Source organism: Leopardus geoffroyi, chromosome B2, assembly GCF_018350155.1.
Source record: "Leopardus geoffroyi isolate Oge1 chromosome B2, O.geoffroyi_Oge1_pat1.0, whole genome shotgun sequence".
NCBI classification, from domain to species: Eukaryota; Metazoa; Chordata; class Mammalia; order Carnivora; family Felidae; genus Leopardus; species Leopardus geoffroyi.
The window spans coordinates 65,483,058-65,500,016 of NC_059332.1; the positions used below are offsets into that span (position 1 = coordinate 65,483,058).

General features: G+C 33.2%; 1 protein-coding gene across 50 annotated transcripts in view; it reads left to right on the top strand.

Moving 5' to 3' along the window:
• Positions 1-16,959, top strand: part of RIMS1 (regulating synaptic membrane exocytosis 1) — a 489,665-nt gene that overhangs the window by 336,633 nt on the left and 136,073 nt on the right. For 30 of the 50 annotated variants that reach the window (XM_045498714.1, XM_045498728.1, XM_045498726.1 and 27 more), the window contains one exon: positions 4,482-4,571. The exons of 10 other annotated variants lie outside the window; for them this stretch is intronic. In XM_045498714.1, coding sequence (XP_045354670.1) covers positions 4,482-4,571 — 90 coding nt within the window. Of the gene's footprint in view, positions 1-3,506; positions 3,585-4,481; positions 4,572-13,109; positions 13,194-16,959 lie in introns of all 50 variants that reach the window. 10 more of the 50 variants (XM_045498708.1, XM_045498709.1, XM_045498707.1 and 7 more) reach the window with 3 other exon arrangements.

Genomic DNA, 16,959 nt, shown 5'->3' on the forward strand with positions numbered 1-16,959 from the left:
AATTTGTTTTGTTTTATTGGAGGTTGTGGAAAGGTTCCAAATATATTTCAATTCTAATCCAGGCAGACTGCTTTCCTGTTTGTATATTCAGAATCCAGAGACTGATTCATGAGCCTCTTTGGAACTGTTTTACACATTCCTAAAACTGAGGAGCCAATTTTGCAATTACAATTCTAAATGCTCACCAGGGAGCAGCCCCCCCACTCCAACCTCCCCAACAACACACATACACCTGTCTAGTCACAAGAGGTCTTATCTGTGCATGGCAGTGTTACTGTTTTCGTGATTATAAGTTTGTTTTAGCCTTTTTAAAATTTCCTTTTGGAATCTAGTATGGTTGATATTCTGTTTGCTTTTATTTATTTTTCTTTAAATGTTTCTTTATTTTGGAGAAAGAGAGGGGGAGAGAGAGAGAGAGAGAGCACGTGCGCGAGCATAAGTAGGGGAGGGGCAGAGAGAGAGGGGAAGACACAGAATCTGAAGTAGGCTGCAGGCTCTGCGCTGTCAGCACAGACCCTGACATGGGCCCGAACTCACTAACCAAACCGTGAGATCATGACCTGGGCCGAAGTTGGATGCTTAACCGACTGAGCCACCCAGGTGCCCCAGATATTGTTTGCTTTTAATAAAATCTTCAGCAGTCACTTTTTGCCGACTGAACATCAGCTTCCTTCTTGATGAGGAATGAGAATCTTTGACCTTTGACTTCTAAACCTTCCCTCCCTCCATCCCCCCCACCACCAATCCAGAAGGGTTACAATACAGACTTCCTCCTAAAAGCATGTAACAAACAATATGATGCTTCTTTAAAGATGAGAAGAAAAGGGGATGGAATATTCTCCTGTAAACTGGAGCTAAGAACCTGATACTTTATTGTCATCTCATTACATCTTAGATTTCACATCCAGAATAAATAAGTTAATGCATAAAATCTCTTACAGATTATTCATAGAATGCAGTCTGTAAATATTTATTGTCAATTTGGAGTTAATAGAAAGTAAGGAAATAGAAAGTGAAACAAACCAACACAGACAGACTCTTTCATATATTTGGCCAACAGAAAGACAGTAGCAAGGCGAAGGAAGAACTAGACCTGGAGCACCTGCATGCAATACTTGGTCAAATGCAGGATTTATTTTGTCTAGATGGAACATGGAACATATGGTTCTGCTCAGTATTGCAAACATGATCGTGCTAATAAGAATTATTTCACCTTTATATATATATATATAAAATTAGCCTACTCATAACTACTTTCATGTTTGCTTGTAGCACCATGGGGGAAAAAAATGAGGAAATAGTAGTTATGATTGTGAACTAGGGAAAAAATATAAAATGAGAAATGTTGTAAATATTATCTCAAATTCTTTATAATGCTCAACCGCCCAGGCTTACTATTACTTGTTCTTTCTGACAAATAGTTTGTTATAGGAACAATGTTTTCTTTTTTTCTCATAGCTCTGTTGATTTGACTATAACTGTAAAAACAATAAAACAAAAACAAAACAAAATAAATTTAGACCAATAGTCTCAACAGAACAGCTAAATATATATTTTTTTCTTTCCCATGTTATCTACTTCTAAAGGTGAAATACGAGGATATGAAAAGTATGATATACTGGTAATTTCATTATTTTGTACAATCTTCAAAATACATAATATCATATTTACTTTGGAATTTGAAGAATAAAAGAATTTGCTGCTTTCTAGCAAACAATGAAAATAAAGTTCATTGGCCACCAAGCATAGTATTGTCATTAATATACTTTATCTCAATTCCCTGGCAGTAATTATATTATATGAATGTTATTATCCTAATTTTACAGATGAGGAAAGATCCTGAGAAAGTTTAATTTTATAAGTAACAGAGCAAGGATTCAAAATCAGGTCTATTGACATTTTCCACCAAACTTGGAAAATCTAGTTTTTCCAAAATTAGATTCTGAGGAGTTGGTGCTGTGCCAATAAAAGAGTTTGTGAGTCAAACAGATTTTGGAAACATTGCAAATTACAGTCCCTCCCTACTGATTTAATATGCACAGTATGTTAAAGTCATATACTAAAGAAATCTGTCTCATGTTGTTTAATTCATTTTCTCCCTATTTATTTTTATAATTAATACATAATATCCAGTTATTATGTTTATAACTTATAATTATTATAATTTAGTATTTATAGTAATAAGTATTTATTTACTTATTTAACCATTAAACCATTTTTTCATAAAAACACAACCCAAGAAAGTAATGTTGTACAGAAAATTCAATAGCTGTCCGTCATTAAGTGGTAAAGCCAAGGTGGAAATTTAGAACTTCATACTATAAATAAATATTATGCTATTTTCCATTCTGTTTCACATTCTTTGCTAATCCTTGTTAGAGTGTTCCTGAATAATCACTTTTGAACCAATTGCTTTAAAAACTAATATAGCAACTGGTATTAGAGATATTTGCTAAGGCTAAGAGTTGAAAATAAGACTATTGTCTGTGAAGCAGGCAAAATCCTTAGTTTCAGTAAAATATGTCCTCAATTAGTATTCAAATATGGTATTCGAATATATTTTTAAACTGAAGCTTTAAGAGATTTCCTTTCATTTGGCCATTAGTATAAATATGAGTAAACCAGTGGGGTGTTTAAATGTTTAGTATGTCCTTAGCAAATGTTTATTCCCTTCCCTACTTATAGTATTTTAATGTAGGCCAAAATAGACAAGGAACTTTCATAACAGCAATTAAACTTGTAGAAACATTATTAAATCATCAAAAAATTAATTAACTGGACCTAGTTTGTGCTTGATGTAGTACAGACCATCCAGAATCCCTCATAGATCTTAAAAGAACTCAGATAAAGTTGGGCTTTTTTCTGCCATTTTCTGCGAAATCAAAATCCATATTCCCGTTTGCATCTATTGCCCATCCCATTTAATTTCCAGTGATAAATTTTACCTGTGGTTGGATTTGAATTCAGAAGCCAATAAGTGGGAAGGATTTCCTCCATTGCAGCCACTTGATGTGTTGGTGGTGCCTTCTCTTACTGCAGTCTGATGCAGTGATCAGCTTTCTCCCTGCCATGCTGGTCAGCGCTTTGCTAATTACTAGAATGTTAACTCTCTCAGTCATATTTTAATTCCCAAATTACATAAGTTATTTGGTTAGTACGTTTAGGTATGAGTTGTTTACTTATAGAAGCAGGCATAAGATTAAATCAAGGATTAAAGAGTACATTTAAATATTGATTAACTCATAGAAGTTTGTTAGCAGATATTTTTCAAATTAAGGCAATTATAATTTTGAGTCTTTATCTTAATTATGAAAACAATGTCTATGATTCCATATTTTAATGATTCTTCTACCTTCAAATAATTATTGTGGTTATTCTGGGGAAAAAAAAAAAAAGATGCGTCTTTGATTTTAGCTTTATAGGCCTCTGTTTTTTTGTGTGTCTTAGTAAAATTTGCTTCCTGTATATTTTTCTGTTTTCTGCGTGTTTGTGTGGCCACGTTCCAGATATTTTGTTAGGCACTATAAAACATTACCGCCTAAGATGCCTTTATTAGAGAACAGTTCTCACTGGAATATTTACAGGTAAGAGTCATGACAGTGAGTCCCAGTTGTAAACTAATCCTGAATCCCTTGCCTACTAAAAATAACAAATTTAAATTCTAATAAAGCACTACCATTTCTTCTTGAGAGTAATTATATGCAGAGAAACATTAAATTAATGATATCTAAAAATAACTTTAATTAATTATAAAATTTATTCTAGATTATCTCTCTAAATGAAATCTAATTACTCAAATATCAGAATTCTAGTTGTCTTGTCATTTATGTTATTTTGTTTGTTGATTTTAATTAAGATAATTAATTTTATATTATTTTATTTTTGGATGATTTTGATTTGTGAAGCTCAATTCTGCCTGCACATACCAAAACCAAGTCAGTGACTAGACAGGACTTTCCCCTTCATCATGAATGCTTTAACACAACAGTATTGAGATTTACTGATGAAATATTGGTTAGGTAAGAACATTTGGAAGTCATGCCTTCCACTTCCCTTGTCTAGTGTTGTGACCCAAAATAGTTGAGTTGTAAATTTTTTCTTCTCTGATGTCCTTCATTTTGTTTTGGTGTGGCATCTGTTCTTGGTAATGAAGTTTTAGGCATTTTGTTTTAGTGCTTTTTGTATCCCAGTTTTTTCATAAGAAGGTGTGATTTTAGTCTCATTTTTTTTTCAGTCTGAGACCCTTTTAAAAAAATTATGCAACCCAATTCAAGCATAATCTTTGTTTAGTTTCATTTTCTAAACAAAATTTTGCACTGCCATCCTATCAGCTCTCTCACACCCTTATGAACTGAATCACAGTGATTCTACATTTTATGTAAAGGGGACATTATTTTATGCTTTACTCTCTAACATGGTCTTCCTTTCTTTGTTTTCTTTGTCTTTCTCTTCTACCACTGGATGCAATGCACTGGCACTAGTGAACTGCAGCCCTCCCTTGACAGGGCTAGGAGTGCTAGTACCAACTGCTTGAGACCAGATACTAGTTTGCATTCACCAGAACGAGAAAGGTATAAAATAAAGACTTTCTTAATTCCCTGTCATTTGTACTAGTGGTTTTTTTTAATCACTTTGTTTTGTTTCATGTGAGTCTCACAGGTTTATTCATTCATGTTCACTTTGCTAACTGTCTCCATTCCCCCCTACCCTTATGATACACGTCTACCTAGAGATATGTGTATGTGGGTCAGCCCGAGGGCACACATACACATATTTCCATGAATGTTGTTGCAAATGGTGTGATTTAATTTGTAACTGCTTCTGGCTGCTGCTTTTTCCCTTCTGTTCCTGTTCAGTGGTTTTATTTACACACTACTCAGGGAGCCTTCAGTATGCTGATAATGTGATAAGGTTCAGTGAGTTATCTGAAGGGGAGGATCACTTTCCTATTAGTTCCGATGATAAATAGTATTTGTAGGTTTCAGCAGTCTTCCCCAAACTTAAAGTAAGAATTTCATTTAGGTAGAAAACTTGCCATGTGAATTTATATTCGCTGTTTAGTCAGCCTACTCTTTGATATAGATCACATTTTGCAGTAAGTTACATTTTGACAACAAAAAATGTTATGTCTATCTTAGATCTTTTGATGCCTTACAAAATAAATGCACATTATACATACACGCACAGTTTTGCTTAACACTTTTAATTGATTAATAATTCTGATTTTAATTCAAATGTATTCAATGTTTTTGTATTACAATGTCTCCTAATTTTGAGCAGCTAATTTTTCCATTGTAGTGGAACTTTCTATCTCAGTAAACTTGGTTATCATTGATAGTCTTGGATGTAATTGTTTTTTCTTTTCAATTAGAAGTCAGTCACTGGAGATTTGTTTACTCCCTCTTTACAAACCCTGAAGAAAAAATGTTTAGTGATGCTTATGTGTAACTCACTTTTCTTCTTTAGAGGCTGCTTAAAGCTTTTCTTTAGCAATCTTTCTAGACTAAATCTGTTTATTTGTTTATGAGCTGTTTATTTCTGGACTTGAATAATCGGTACAGATATACACACCCTTTTTTTACTGTTGTCATAACATTCTACTGAGAAGTTTACTTTTTTGTTTTTAATTCTTTTGTATTTTTCTATTTTGTAATAGAAAACAGTAGAATCTAACTTATATATGTTCTATTTTTTTTTTATATTTGTAGTAGAAATTTTAGTTGAAATGCCTATTGGGTCTTCTAAAATCACAGCTAAAATTGTTCTATTTTTCCTCTTTTGTTATATATTATTCCTCTCCCCAAGAAAAGAAGTAAATACAAGAGTAGCCAGAAAAATCTTTTTATATTTTTTACTTATTTTTTATTTCCTTATATGTTCTGTTTGGTATTAAAACAAGACAGAATTGTTCAAGTCAGTAGAATATTCTGACTACAACAACACCGTAACATTTTTAATATCTTTATATAGGTGCTAGCTAATAGAAGTATAACACAAGCCACATTTATAATTTTTAATTTTCTTGTTACCATATTAAAAAGATGAAGTTAAATTTAATACTTTAACCCAGTATATATCTGACAATGATATCTGACATATCATTATGACATATAGTCTATTAAAAAGTATAGATATTTTGTATGTCTGTTTTCATAGTGCTTAGTAGACACTGGTGGGTTGTGGCTACTGTATTGGATACCACAGGTTTATCCTTATGCTGAAGCCTATCTAGCATATGTTCCCTTGTTACACTAAAGCCATAGGGTTCACAAATCCATGTGTTGGTATATTTAACCTCTCAGATAATACCCTTAAAATAGATCAGCTTGTAGACAAATATTCTGGCCAAGTTATTGTACCGGTCACAATAGTCTAAGGTCTAAGTGAATGTACTTACTTTTGATAGAAGAAAAGTATGATTGAAATCTATATTCACTATATATTGAATACAAAGAAATTTTCCATTAAAAAATGAGACAGAGAGGCAGGAATTGGTATTCTCATTGATCTTTAATTTATTGTGGTCAACTTTATTGCCAAGAAGAAAATAAATGAGATAGGTTTCATCAAGAAAATTACAGCAGCTGTAGATTCTTACTGGTTTGGAGGATAGGGGCTTCAGATGCCCTTTTGTGCACACGCCTATAAGCAGCTTTGAGGCAGAACATCATAGTATCAACAGTGGTGACTTTGTTCTCCACTGTAAGCTAAAGTCCCTAGACAGGATGTGCAGAGAGTAGGAATGGAGAGGCTTAGAGGGCTTTCTAGGTTATTAATTTCTCTGATTGAGCAGAGAGCTTCTTATGTTAATGCCTAATTTATACATAGTAGATAAAATGTTAAAAATTTTAAACATAATTTCATATACTTTAGATAGTAACGTATTTCCACAGCCCACAGCGTCGTGAACTAAACAACTTGCTGATTCTAAACCATTTTGATGAATGTTTGTATGTTGTTATACCAACTCAGTGCCCTTTTCTGAAGAATTTTCACTCACTTTTAAAACAAATGAAGTATTGTGTCAGTGCCAAGAATGAAACTGTCAAAGCAGACTCAGTGTCCAACACCATAGTTCACTAATGATTCAAAGATAAAGGAGCACCAGGCACTAGTGACCTATTCTTTTCTTGAAGGAGTCCATTTTGTCTCCTTCATTAGGATGGTTTGGCCCAGGCTGAATAATGCATGTAGAAGCACTGTTTGCAAAGGAAGCCATTTCAGTTTTTGAGTGTCTTCATTGTGTATTCTGTTGATTACACTAATAACAAAAATAATTATGGATTACCCCATTGCTCATTCTCGTCATGCTTAAGAAAATTTGGGTTTATTTGCAATAAAAGGTCTAGAAAGACTAATTATTTCCTACTAAAGATGTCTAATAGAGGACTCTCCTTTATCTTTTCATTAGCAAATACCATTGAATATTTACAAGGAAGTTTAGTTAAGGTTGTTTCACTTTTCCTTCATCTTTATTCAGGGTCTGTTGAGGTCATTCATTCCCCTTGTTCCCTGTTTGGGAACGAGTAAGTTATAGACTTGCCATTAACCTTTTCTTTCCAAGACTTTAAAACAAATTATTACTGAAATGTTCAGAAGCATTTATCGTTAGAGCTACTGGAGAACATTTGCTTTCCTGGGATATTTTATCTTCTTCCTTGACTGTTCACAGAAATCACAGCCTTACTGAAGGCTCATGAAATGGTAGTGTATACTTACTGCCTCCATTTTTTAACCTCCTAGTAAATCCTGCAGTCTGACTTCTACCCCTTACCGTGGCTCTACCACTATGCTGAAATTCCTCTATAAACTACACTGGCTCCCTAATTGTCCAACGGTGTCTTGCAACATTTTGCATTAACCACCCAGTCACTTGAACCTCTCTTGTATTTAGTACCTTCTACAGATTTTCTTTCTTAGGCCTTGGTTATGACCCAGCCTCTTCTTGCAGGCTTCTCTTCCTATCTCACCCCACACGGATAGGTGTTCTCCTGGCTCCATCTTCATTTTTGTTTTGCCCCACTCATTCTGTCCCTGAAATTATATTTCTATCAAAAACTTCCATTCTAATTAATACCTATGAAGACAACACTCTACTGTAATTGACCAGGCCAGAACTTTCCCTTGAGTGCTAGGTCTAAATTTTAAAAGTTGCCATTTGTGTACATCAAAATGTCTAATTTAAATTCATTATCTCCTCTTACATCCTTTCTTTTTTTTTAATTTAATTTTATTTACTTATTTATTTTGAGAGAAACAGAGCACAAGTGGGAGAGGGGCAGAGAGAGAGAGAGAGAGAGAGAGAGAGGGAGAATTGCAAGCAGGCTCTGTACTTTCAGCACAGAGCCCAATGCAGGGCTCAAACCCATGAGCCGTGAGATCATAACCTGAACTCAAACCAAGAGTCGGATGCTTAACCAACTAAGTCACTCAGGCACTGCTCCCCTTACATCCTTTTATAGCACAATACTTTCTCTTCCTAAATTTTCCTCTTATTAGGATGGCTTTGACATATAATAAAGCACATTAGCTGGAAACGTTTTTCCTGCTCCTTCACATTCAGTGAATCAGTAAATCCTATCAGTTCTCTTTTCAGAATCTCCCAAACAGATCCCTTACCTTGATTATATTGAATTATATTCTAGCCCTTCCCTTGTCACTCTTGCCCAATTGATTTTTTCATGAGCTTTATTAGTAGTATTTATTCCTTCTTGTCTCGAATTTTCTATCCATTAAAATTAAAATGCCATTTTTCCTTTGTTGTCTGCTTAAAATTTTTACTCATTCTTCAAAAATTTAGGTCTAATAACCATAGCTTTTATAAAACCCATTTATACTATCTCCCCCCCCTTCTCTTTTGTCAGAATTATTTACTTTCTGGGCCCACATGATACTACATATTTCTATTAAAACACGTTATATTTTACTTAATAGGGTATTTATTTCTTTTGCTATATTGTATACCTGGAGGACAGGAATCATATCTTATTTGTCCTTGCCATCTCTTGTGATAGCATTATTATTTTTTACTTAGTAAATGCTCCATTTGGAGATTTGGGGAACTTAAAAAATACACCCTATTTTCTGCTCCCAAATTTGGGTCTAATTGTGAGCTAGACCCAAGAACTAGAAGAAGGGACATCTAATTATCACCGTAAATACAGTGAACAAGTTTAGAAGCTGTGCCTTTAGGTCTATAAGCTTGTTAATAACTAACTCACCCTAGAATCAGCCAGATTCACAGAACCACAAGACAGGTTCAGGCCCAGGCCTCACATCTTAACAGCTGCTTTGTAGGTTTATGTCCTGTAGCATTTACCATTTGTAGGTAGCTTGCTTTGGAAGGAGTCATCCAGAAAGGACTAAGTTACCTGTGCCTGGTCCTTTAACATAGTCACTGATCTTATAAGCCAGTCCTCCTTTCTTGGGGTAGCCTGAGGCGAAGGGTAGAAAGAGACCAGGAGCTTGCTTGAATAAATTTCCCTCTATATGGAAAACATGAGGAATAAGGGAAAGGAGGTACCTACCTAAAACTTAACAACTGTAATTTGAATTAAAATAAATAAACTGGAATTGAATTAAAATTTAAAAAAAAACAGTATAAGTATCTATATTAATTTTACTTTAAAACAATATTGGGAAAAATGAGGGTTTTTTTTCTTTTTTTTTTTTTCTTTTTATGTATTTTTGTTTCAAGTTTTTATTTATAAACTCCAGTTAGGTAACATATAATGTAACATTAATTTCAGGAGTAGAATTAAGTGATTCATCATTTACATATAATACCCAGTGTTCATCAGAAGTGCCCTCCTTAATAGCCATCAGCCATTGTTTTAATGATTTTCTTTTTAAGTAATCTCTACACCCAATGTGGGGCTCAAACACACAATCCTGAGAGGAAGAGTCACATGCTCTTCCGACTGAGCCCACCAGGTGTACCCCATCACACACATTTTAAAGGACTAAAATAGTGGGATTAGAATATAAAAATAGTATATAATCAGTTGTCTCATTTGTTCAGATTTAGGTTCTAATATTACAGTAATTCACAGATTAAAAAAAATTTTTTTAATGTTTATTGTTGAGAGAGAGACAGAGAGTGAGTGGGGGAGGGGCAGAGAGAGAGGGAGACACAGAATCCAAAGCAGACTCCAGGCTCTGAGCTGTCAGTACAGAGCGCAGTGCAGAGCTTGAACTCATGAACTGCGAGATCATAACCTGAGCCTAAGTCAGACACCTAACCGACTGGGCCACCCAGGCACCCCAACTCACAGATATTTCTTTTGCTATTTATGGAGTGAATGGTTTACATTTCCATATAATTTCTCTTTCAGATAATTAAGCTGCTTTTCCATGTTCTGCCAAGAGAGATGCACCATTGAAGGATGTGTACATACGAAAGCATAAATATTAGTTGCACATTTAAACACATGCGTATTTGTTTTATAGTGTATTATTGCTGGGGAAAAAAGACATGATGAAAGAACCATTTATTTGCATATCGAGACCTGTCAATTCTAATTCCTTTATATCTTATCAGCAGGTCCCCTCACCACTGGTAATCTGTTACTTAAGGTTCTCACTATTTCTTACCTGTATTAACTTACTATCTACTTGGATATTTGCAAATATAAGCTACTTATTCAGTGCAATGCATAGTTTATATAACTGTTAAAACTCAACCAAAAAAACACTACAATTCCTTATGCAAGGAGCTCACAGCCCGTTAATTCCATCCCTTAACCATCAGAGTGACCTTTCTTCTACTGTGATCACAGTGAAAGGGATGAGCTCCAACAAATAGACATTCCTGAATTAATGAATTTAGGATACCTGATGTTAAAGTGCAAATACTGTAACTAACCAGTGTAACTTATAGGCAAGCTAGTTTGGAAAGAGAAATCAAGAAAAGGAGCTTCATGATTAACAGCTGCACCATGCTACCTTCCAAGATGAAAATGGAAGTTGAACCCTGTGTTTTGGCAAAATAACAAGGGGATAAAGATTCAAATTTTGACCTTTTATTCTTTGTAATAGGAGAGAAAGAAGTTGCACACAATTTAAAAGCGTGTAAAATATCCTAGTATATCTGAAACTCACAAATATGGGTTCTGTTAAAACTTACCTAATATCTAGTCTTTGGACAAAAATTGAGCATAAGTTGGTCTTGCTCCCATATTAAATATATGGTGGGAAAGCAAATGGATTTTATTATATTGGTACCATATATCAGCATATTCAGAAGGACTTTGAATGTACAGATAATCCATGTATTATGCTAAATATTTTGTCAAGAATTACCTTTTCATAGCTTGCATTCACAATTGCTTGTTTCCAAATGTACACCTTTCTCCTTCATAGCTTTTCACTGCATGTTTCATAATTACAGCATTTTTCTTTACTTTTTTGTTTAAATAAACACAAGGACTGGAATTTTGCCTCAAGAAGCAAGGTTACTCATGATCCTGTCAAGTTAACATTACTTATCACTTTACAGAAAAACACATTAGCCATGTTTTTGTGTTTCCAAATCCTGTAAAACTTTCAGCACCTCACGTTTTAACATGACTGAATCCAGCTTCATGTAGAAGACAGGGTGGTTATGATTTCAATTATTTTAGAAATATTTTTTCGTTATTGTTCTTCAGAACAGAAGCCAGTAAAGTGAAATATATTTTAAAGCTTTTGGACTGGGTTGACCAACTATCTCAATAATCTAAAATTATTAAATAATTTCAAATTAATGCAAAGTATTTTTAATTTCACAAACATGTAACACATTTAAGAGTACATGTCACACAATTTTCTCTTCTGCCTAAATTCTGCTATTGAATATCTTTATTTGCCTCACACCTTCCTCAAAGCCCTGCTTGAATCATGACAAGTTTATCTAAGGCTGATTGATGAAGCAGGGCTTCCAAAGGGCTTTCAGAATCGAGTATCTGCTGGTCTCAGATATCCTGGTCACATGTTGACAGCCCTTTGCTGTTTTTGTCTAGATTATCAACTAAATCCAATAAGCCAAGTGAAAAGGCAAAAAATACAGATTAAAAAAAAAAAAAACAACAGGACCATTTACTTTGAATAATTATAAAATCTTATATCTAGATGAGTCCTTAAAGATCATTCAGTTATCCCTTGTTGAATAAAAGGAAGCCAATATTAACAGAAATTATCCTGTTTAAAATGCTCATATCTAATATGTAAACGTTTCCAAATCTGGCCTGCTCTGTCCCTTATTGTCTCTTTTCAGTTTTCAACTAGGTGTTTGTAATTTGTGGTTATACACAGACAGAATCTCAAAATAGTTTAACAAAGAATAAACCAAGATTCAGACTTTCATGTAACTGTTATTCACAAAAAATATTATTGTAAATACAGAAATAAAAAAACCACTGTTTAATCTATTGGGAGATACTTTTGCAAATAAAGATTTGCAGAAATTTTTTACAAGTAATATTTCCCACTTTTATCCCTCAGTGTTTTTTACTCACAATTTTTTAATTTCAGTAATTAGTGCTACAGTTTCCCCCAAGAAAATTTGTTAAGATTTCACTGGTTAGCATTCCTATGAATTATTTCTTAATGTCATTGTTTCCACACTGAAGAGCATTTTTCTTTCTTTCACCTAAACTGTGTTTCTCCTTTGTATTAAATTCACACACCTCATCTTTGCCACTTTATCCAGTAATTTCAACACCTGGTATCAACTAAGTATTGGTACATTATTAAACCTATTTTATTCAAACATAAGCCAAATTCTTAAGGGTGCATCTTTTTCACTTAAAGTTATATATATATGTATGTGTGCAGATATGTATACACACACAAGCACGGTTTAAAAGAAAACAATTACACATAATAGATTTCCAACATCTTCCCAAGTAAATTGTTTCTCTGTTCACTTATAGGGTAACAAGATTTATTTTCTTACAACATTATAATTTATCTTTCCAAGGCTTATCAAAATCAAGAGTAAATTGTGGAGCAAAGAAGCTACCCTTTGCCTTTTTGCGGTGCTTTTCCAGTCCTGTTGTTCCATATATTCTTTTATGTTAGAAGTTACTAAATGTCCTGTTTTTTTCCTGTCTTGTTCATTGGGCAAACAGGGGTAAATGGTCCCCCTCCCTAGATAGGAGACGACCTCCTAGCCCCAGGATTCAAATCCAGCATGCATCTCCGGAGAATGACAGGTACTAGCCAACTCCTCCTCACAGACAAGTGGCTTCAACAGGCTTCTAGGCCACCAAGTGAAGGATGACCAAGAAATGTGGGTTGTGATATGCTTCCTTTCAGGAGCCAGAACCACATATTTTGCATATCCACCTCTAATAACACACCTCAGAGTGTTTCCTGAAATGAGAGTGGCATGCAAATGCTATAGTTTAGACAAACTAAGCCAGATCCAGCGGAAGAGTTCTGTTTTAAATGGGCATTTGTTTCAGTGTTTTGATTTTCTAGAAACACACTTAAATAATTGTTTTTGTTTAAACATTCATGAATAAATAAAAATTTTCAGGTGCTTTAAAATTTATTAAAATCTGTGACGGACTTTTCTTTGTTATATCGGTGGTTTAATCTCAGTTGTCTTGTTTTTTTACTACATAAATTTGTTAATAATAATTTTAGGTTTGGAGGTACATTAAAAACATCTGATTGAAAGTAGAATAATGGGTTCTTATAAATCGTATGAATATTGTGTTTTTAAACCAAATACTGCCAAGGGCTAGAGCCAGTCTACAAGGTAGGTTTTTAAAAATAGCATCAGTGCTTTGAATCTACTTCATGCTGATATGTCAGAAATGCTTTGTTACCTTTCTCGGTTGTAGTTAACCCAGTTCTCCTGTTTTATGGTGTCTGTTATATATAGTCCTTACCTTTAAGTATCTTTTTCTGACTGGTCACAGAAGGTTATTGGATATTTAGGGTATGTTTCTTCTAGTTTAAGTAGAAATTCAGTCAACACATTGGTAATATATATTAGATAAGTATGTTTGGTAGCTCAGAAACAGAACAGCTAGTCATGCAAGCATATACAGGAGATTCCTTTTGTTTATTTGTTTCCACTATGTGTGGTGATAGCAGAGTAATTGCAGTCTTACTTAAGAGTGATGTAATTTTTTTTTTCAATATCTGTAAATAGTCGAAATATATTCAGGATTTCAAATGGAAAGAAAACTAAACCCTGTCACCCAGAAAAAATTAAGTCATCTTACAAATGTTGGAAAGGACCACAAACTAGTAGTTTATAAAGACTTTAAGAATATTTTATCATCTTTTAATCTTTAAGAAATTTACCTTTTAATATGACTTAAAGTATTTGAAATTTAAAACTAATTCCTTCTGCTACTTATCTGGTTTCTAGGATAGAATTTCTGAGAGTAGACAAATTAGTAAAATATCCGATCTAAAAATTATTATAAATTTAAAGTAGTCTCAAAAAAGCTACAAAATAATCATAAATTAAATCAAAGGTTACATCCATTGCTACTCATTCATTGAACAGATATTTATTGTGCCCTGCTATGCACACTATTCTTACGGCTAGCGTCACAGCATGTATAAGAAAAGCAAAGTTCTGGCCATTCAAGCAACTTAGAATTTCCTTTTATAAAACACAATTCTGGAAAGCCTTTGAATTTATTCCAAACAAATGAATCAGTGGATTTCATCATACGTACTGACTGAGTATAGGACAATTAAATACAATGGTCTTTATAATGAATATAAATGTAAGTTTATCAGGACATAGATTAAGCAAAATGGATATCCAAACAATAGTTTCAGTTCTTATATACATGAGATGAAAATTAGTTGAAAATTAGATGTCACTTAATGACATATGAATTAATTCTGTTATTTGATTTAATAGATTGTATATATAACTTTATGGGTAGTTTTAGGAATGGAAATGGTCATTTTAGGTAAGATTACTATGGAAACCTTTACTAATATGTAATTCTGAATACACATGTTTTTATTATGACGATTTGTAAATAAGATCCATGTTCAACCAACAGAAATACTTTTTAAGTAGCTAGATACTATTACTTGTTACTATAGGGAACAGAAAGTTATTTACAATAAACTTTTATTAAAATATAGGAACATGTGCCCATAAAAATGATACAGAAATAGCGAAATCAACAAATGCTAAATTCATAGGTAACCATGTCAGTCATTTGGCAAACTTAACTCTTGCATCTTACTCTTATCGGATTTATTTATTTATTCAGAAGTTTCGACCAATTTCCAAATGAAGTTAATATAACATCAAATTTGGAGATGATGAATGCCCATAATGTTTTGGGCATCAGGTGACTTTTGCCCCAGGTCACTGGTAACTAAGAGAGTATTCTAAAATCAGTCACAGTTTATATAATCAGCCTTTGGACGTCCTGTATCAGGGTCCTACTTGATTATAGCAGTAATATAAAAAATTTTGCTTAAGACAGTTCCCTAGTAAGTTGGAAAGCATTTAGCTGCCCCTTTATTTCTTACGGCACAAATGTACATGTACATGCATGGATGCACATGCATGCACACACAGAATTTTTAATGTATCCTTTCTCCACAATTTAATTTCAGTTTCAAACAGTCCTGATGTCATCTCAGGCTATATCATAGATTTATTTGTAATTGACATGGAAGTAGGTTTGTCTAGATCTGGAAAAATTTCGTAGAAGTTGTAGAATATTTAAAACAATGATAAAAAGAAAATACATAGATTTGGAACCCCAGGAATGGTTCTGACTGTAAAATTGTAGGGAAAATTTCCTTGCAGTTTTATTACTAAAAATGTTCACATTTAAGAAATAATCACTCCAATAACAAAATACCTCTTAGTAAATGGCATCATTTTAATATGTAAAAAGTAACTTATCAATCTGTGTATACATAATTCTGTTTATGAATCTTAATAAAATTTGCATCTATTTATGGCTTCAAACTAATCAAATTTTTTTTGCGTTACAAGTTAGAAACAAATGCGTTCTAATAAAACCCTGAAGCATCAAGGTTCTGAGTTTAGTGCTCACAGCTGAATCAATCATTCTTAAATGTGAAAGACTAGTATAAATAATCATAATTATTACTGACTAGTTCTACTTTATTCTTGGTATAAATGCTTTTTCAGGAAAATGCAATATATCCTTTTGGTACATTTTGACATGTATTTTAACCCTTTATTAACTTGAAGTTACCAATTCCAATATGTGATTAAATATATTTTTGCATCATTATACATGGTATCTTTAAGGATTTTTTTTAAGGTGTGTGACTTAAATAAATACTAAAAATATTTGATGAAATGACCCTATTTTCCAGGACTTTAAATTATTGGAAAGAAATAAATTATTGGAACAAGTAAAGCATCCCGCTGTGTTTAAGATTAATTCCTAAGTTGCTAAAGTTCTTTTTCTTTTGCAAATAATCTTATTTGTATAGTTTCCCACACCTGTCACTTAGTAGCAGCTACTTGCCTATTGGAATCTTTGACCAAAAGCGTCACATGGTTTCTTTTGATTCAAACTGAATGAATCTTCTCTCTTCATTAAGAGAATCTTCTGGAATGAAGAGATCATCTGTTTTTTTTTTTACTTCCGAAATTCAGGGCAGTTACCACAGTGATACAGAGTTAATGTAGAACCATTCATAAATTCAGTACATTACTTACCATTTTTATTTGTTTCATAACATCTTTTGTTATCTGTGCTTTTCAAAGATGTTCTTTATTTGAATGAGTGAAATATACTCATTCACCAAAATACTTAAGTCCGTTTAATGGCTATAGTCATATATATATAACTATCAATACTTAAAAAATGTACATGCATCTTAACTGCATGCAGCTATCTTCACTGTGTGTGAATATTTCTTATTTAAGTAGATTCTATTCACATACAATACTTTCTTCCTAAACTTATGAAGACACAAGATGAGTCACATCTTGAGTCACAG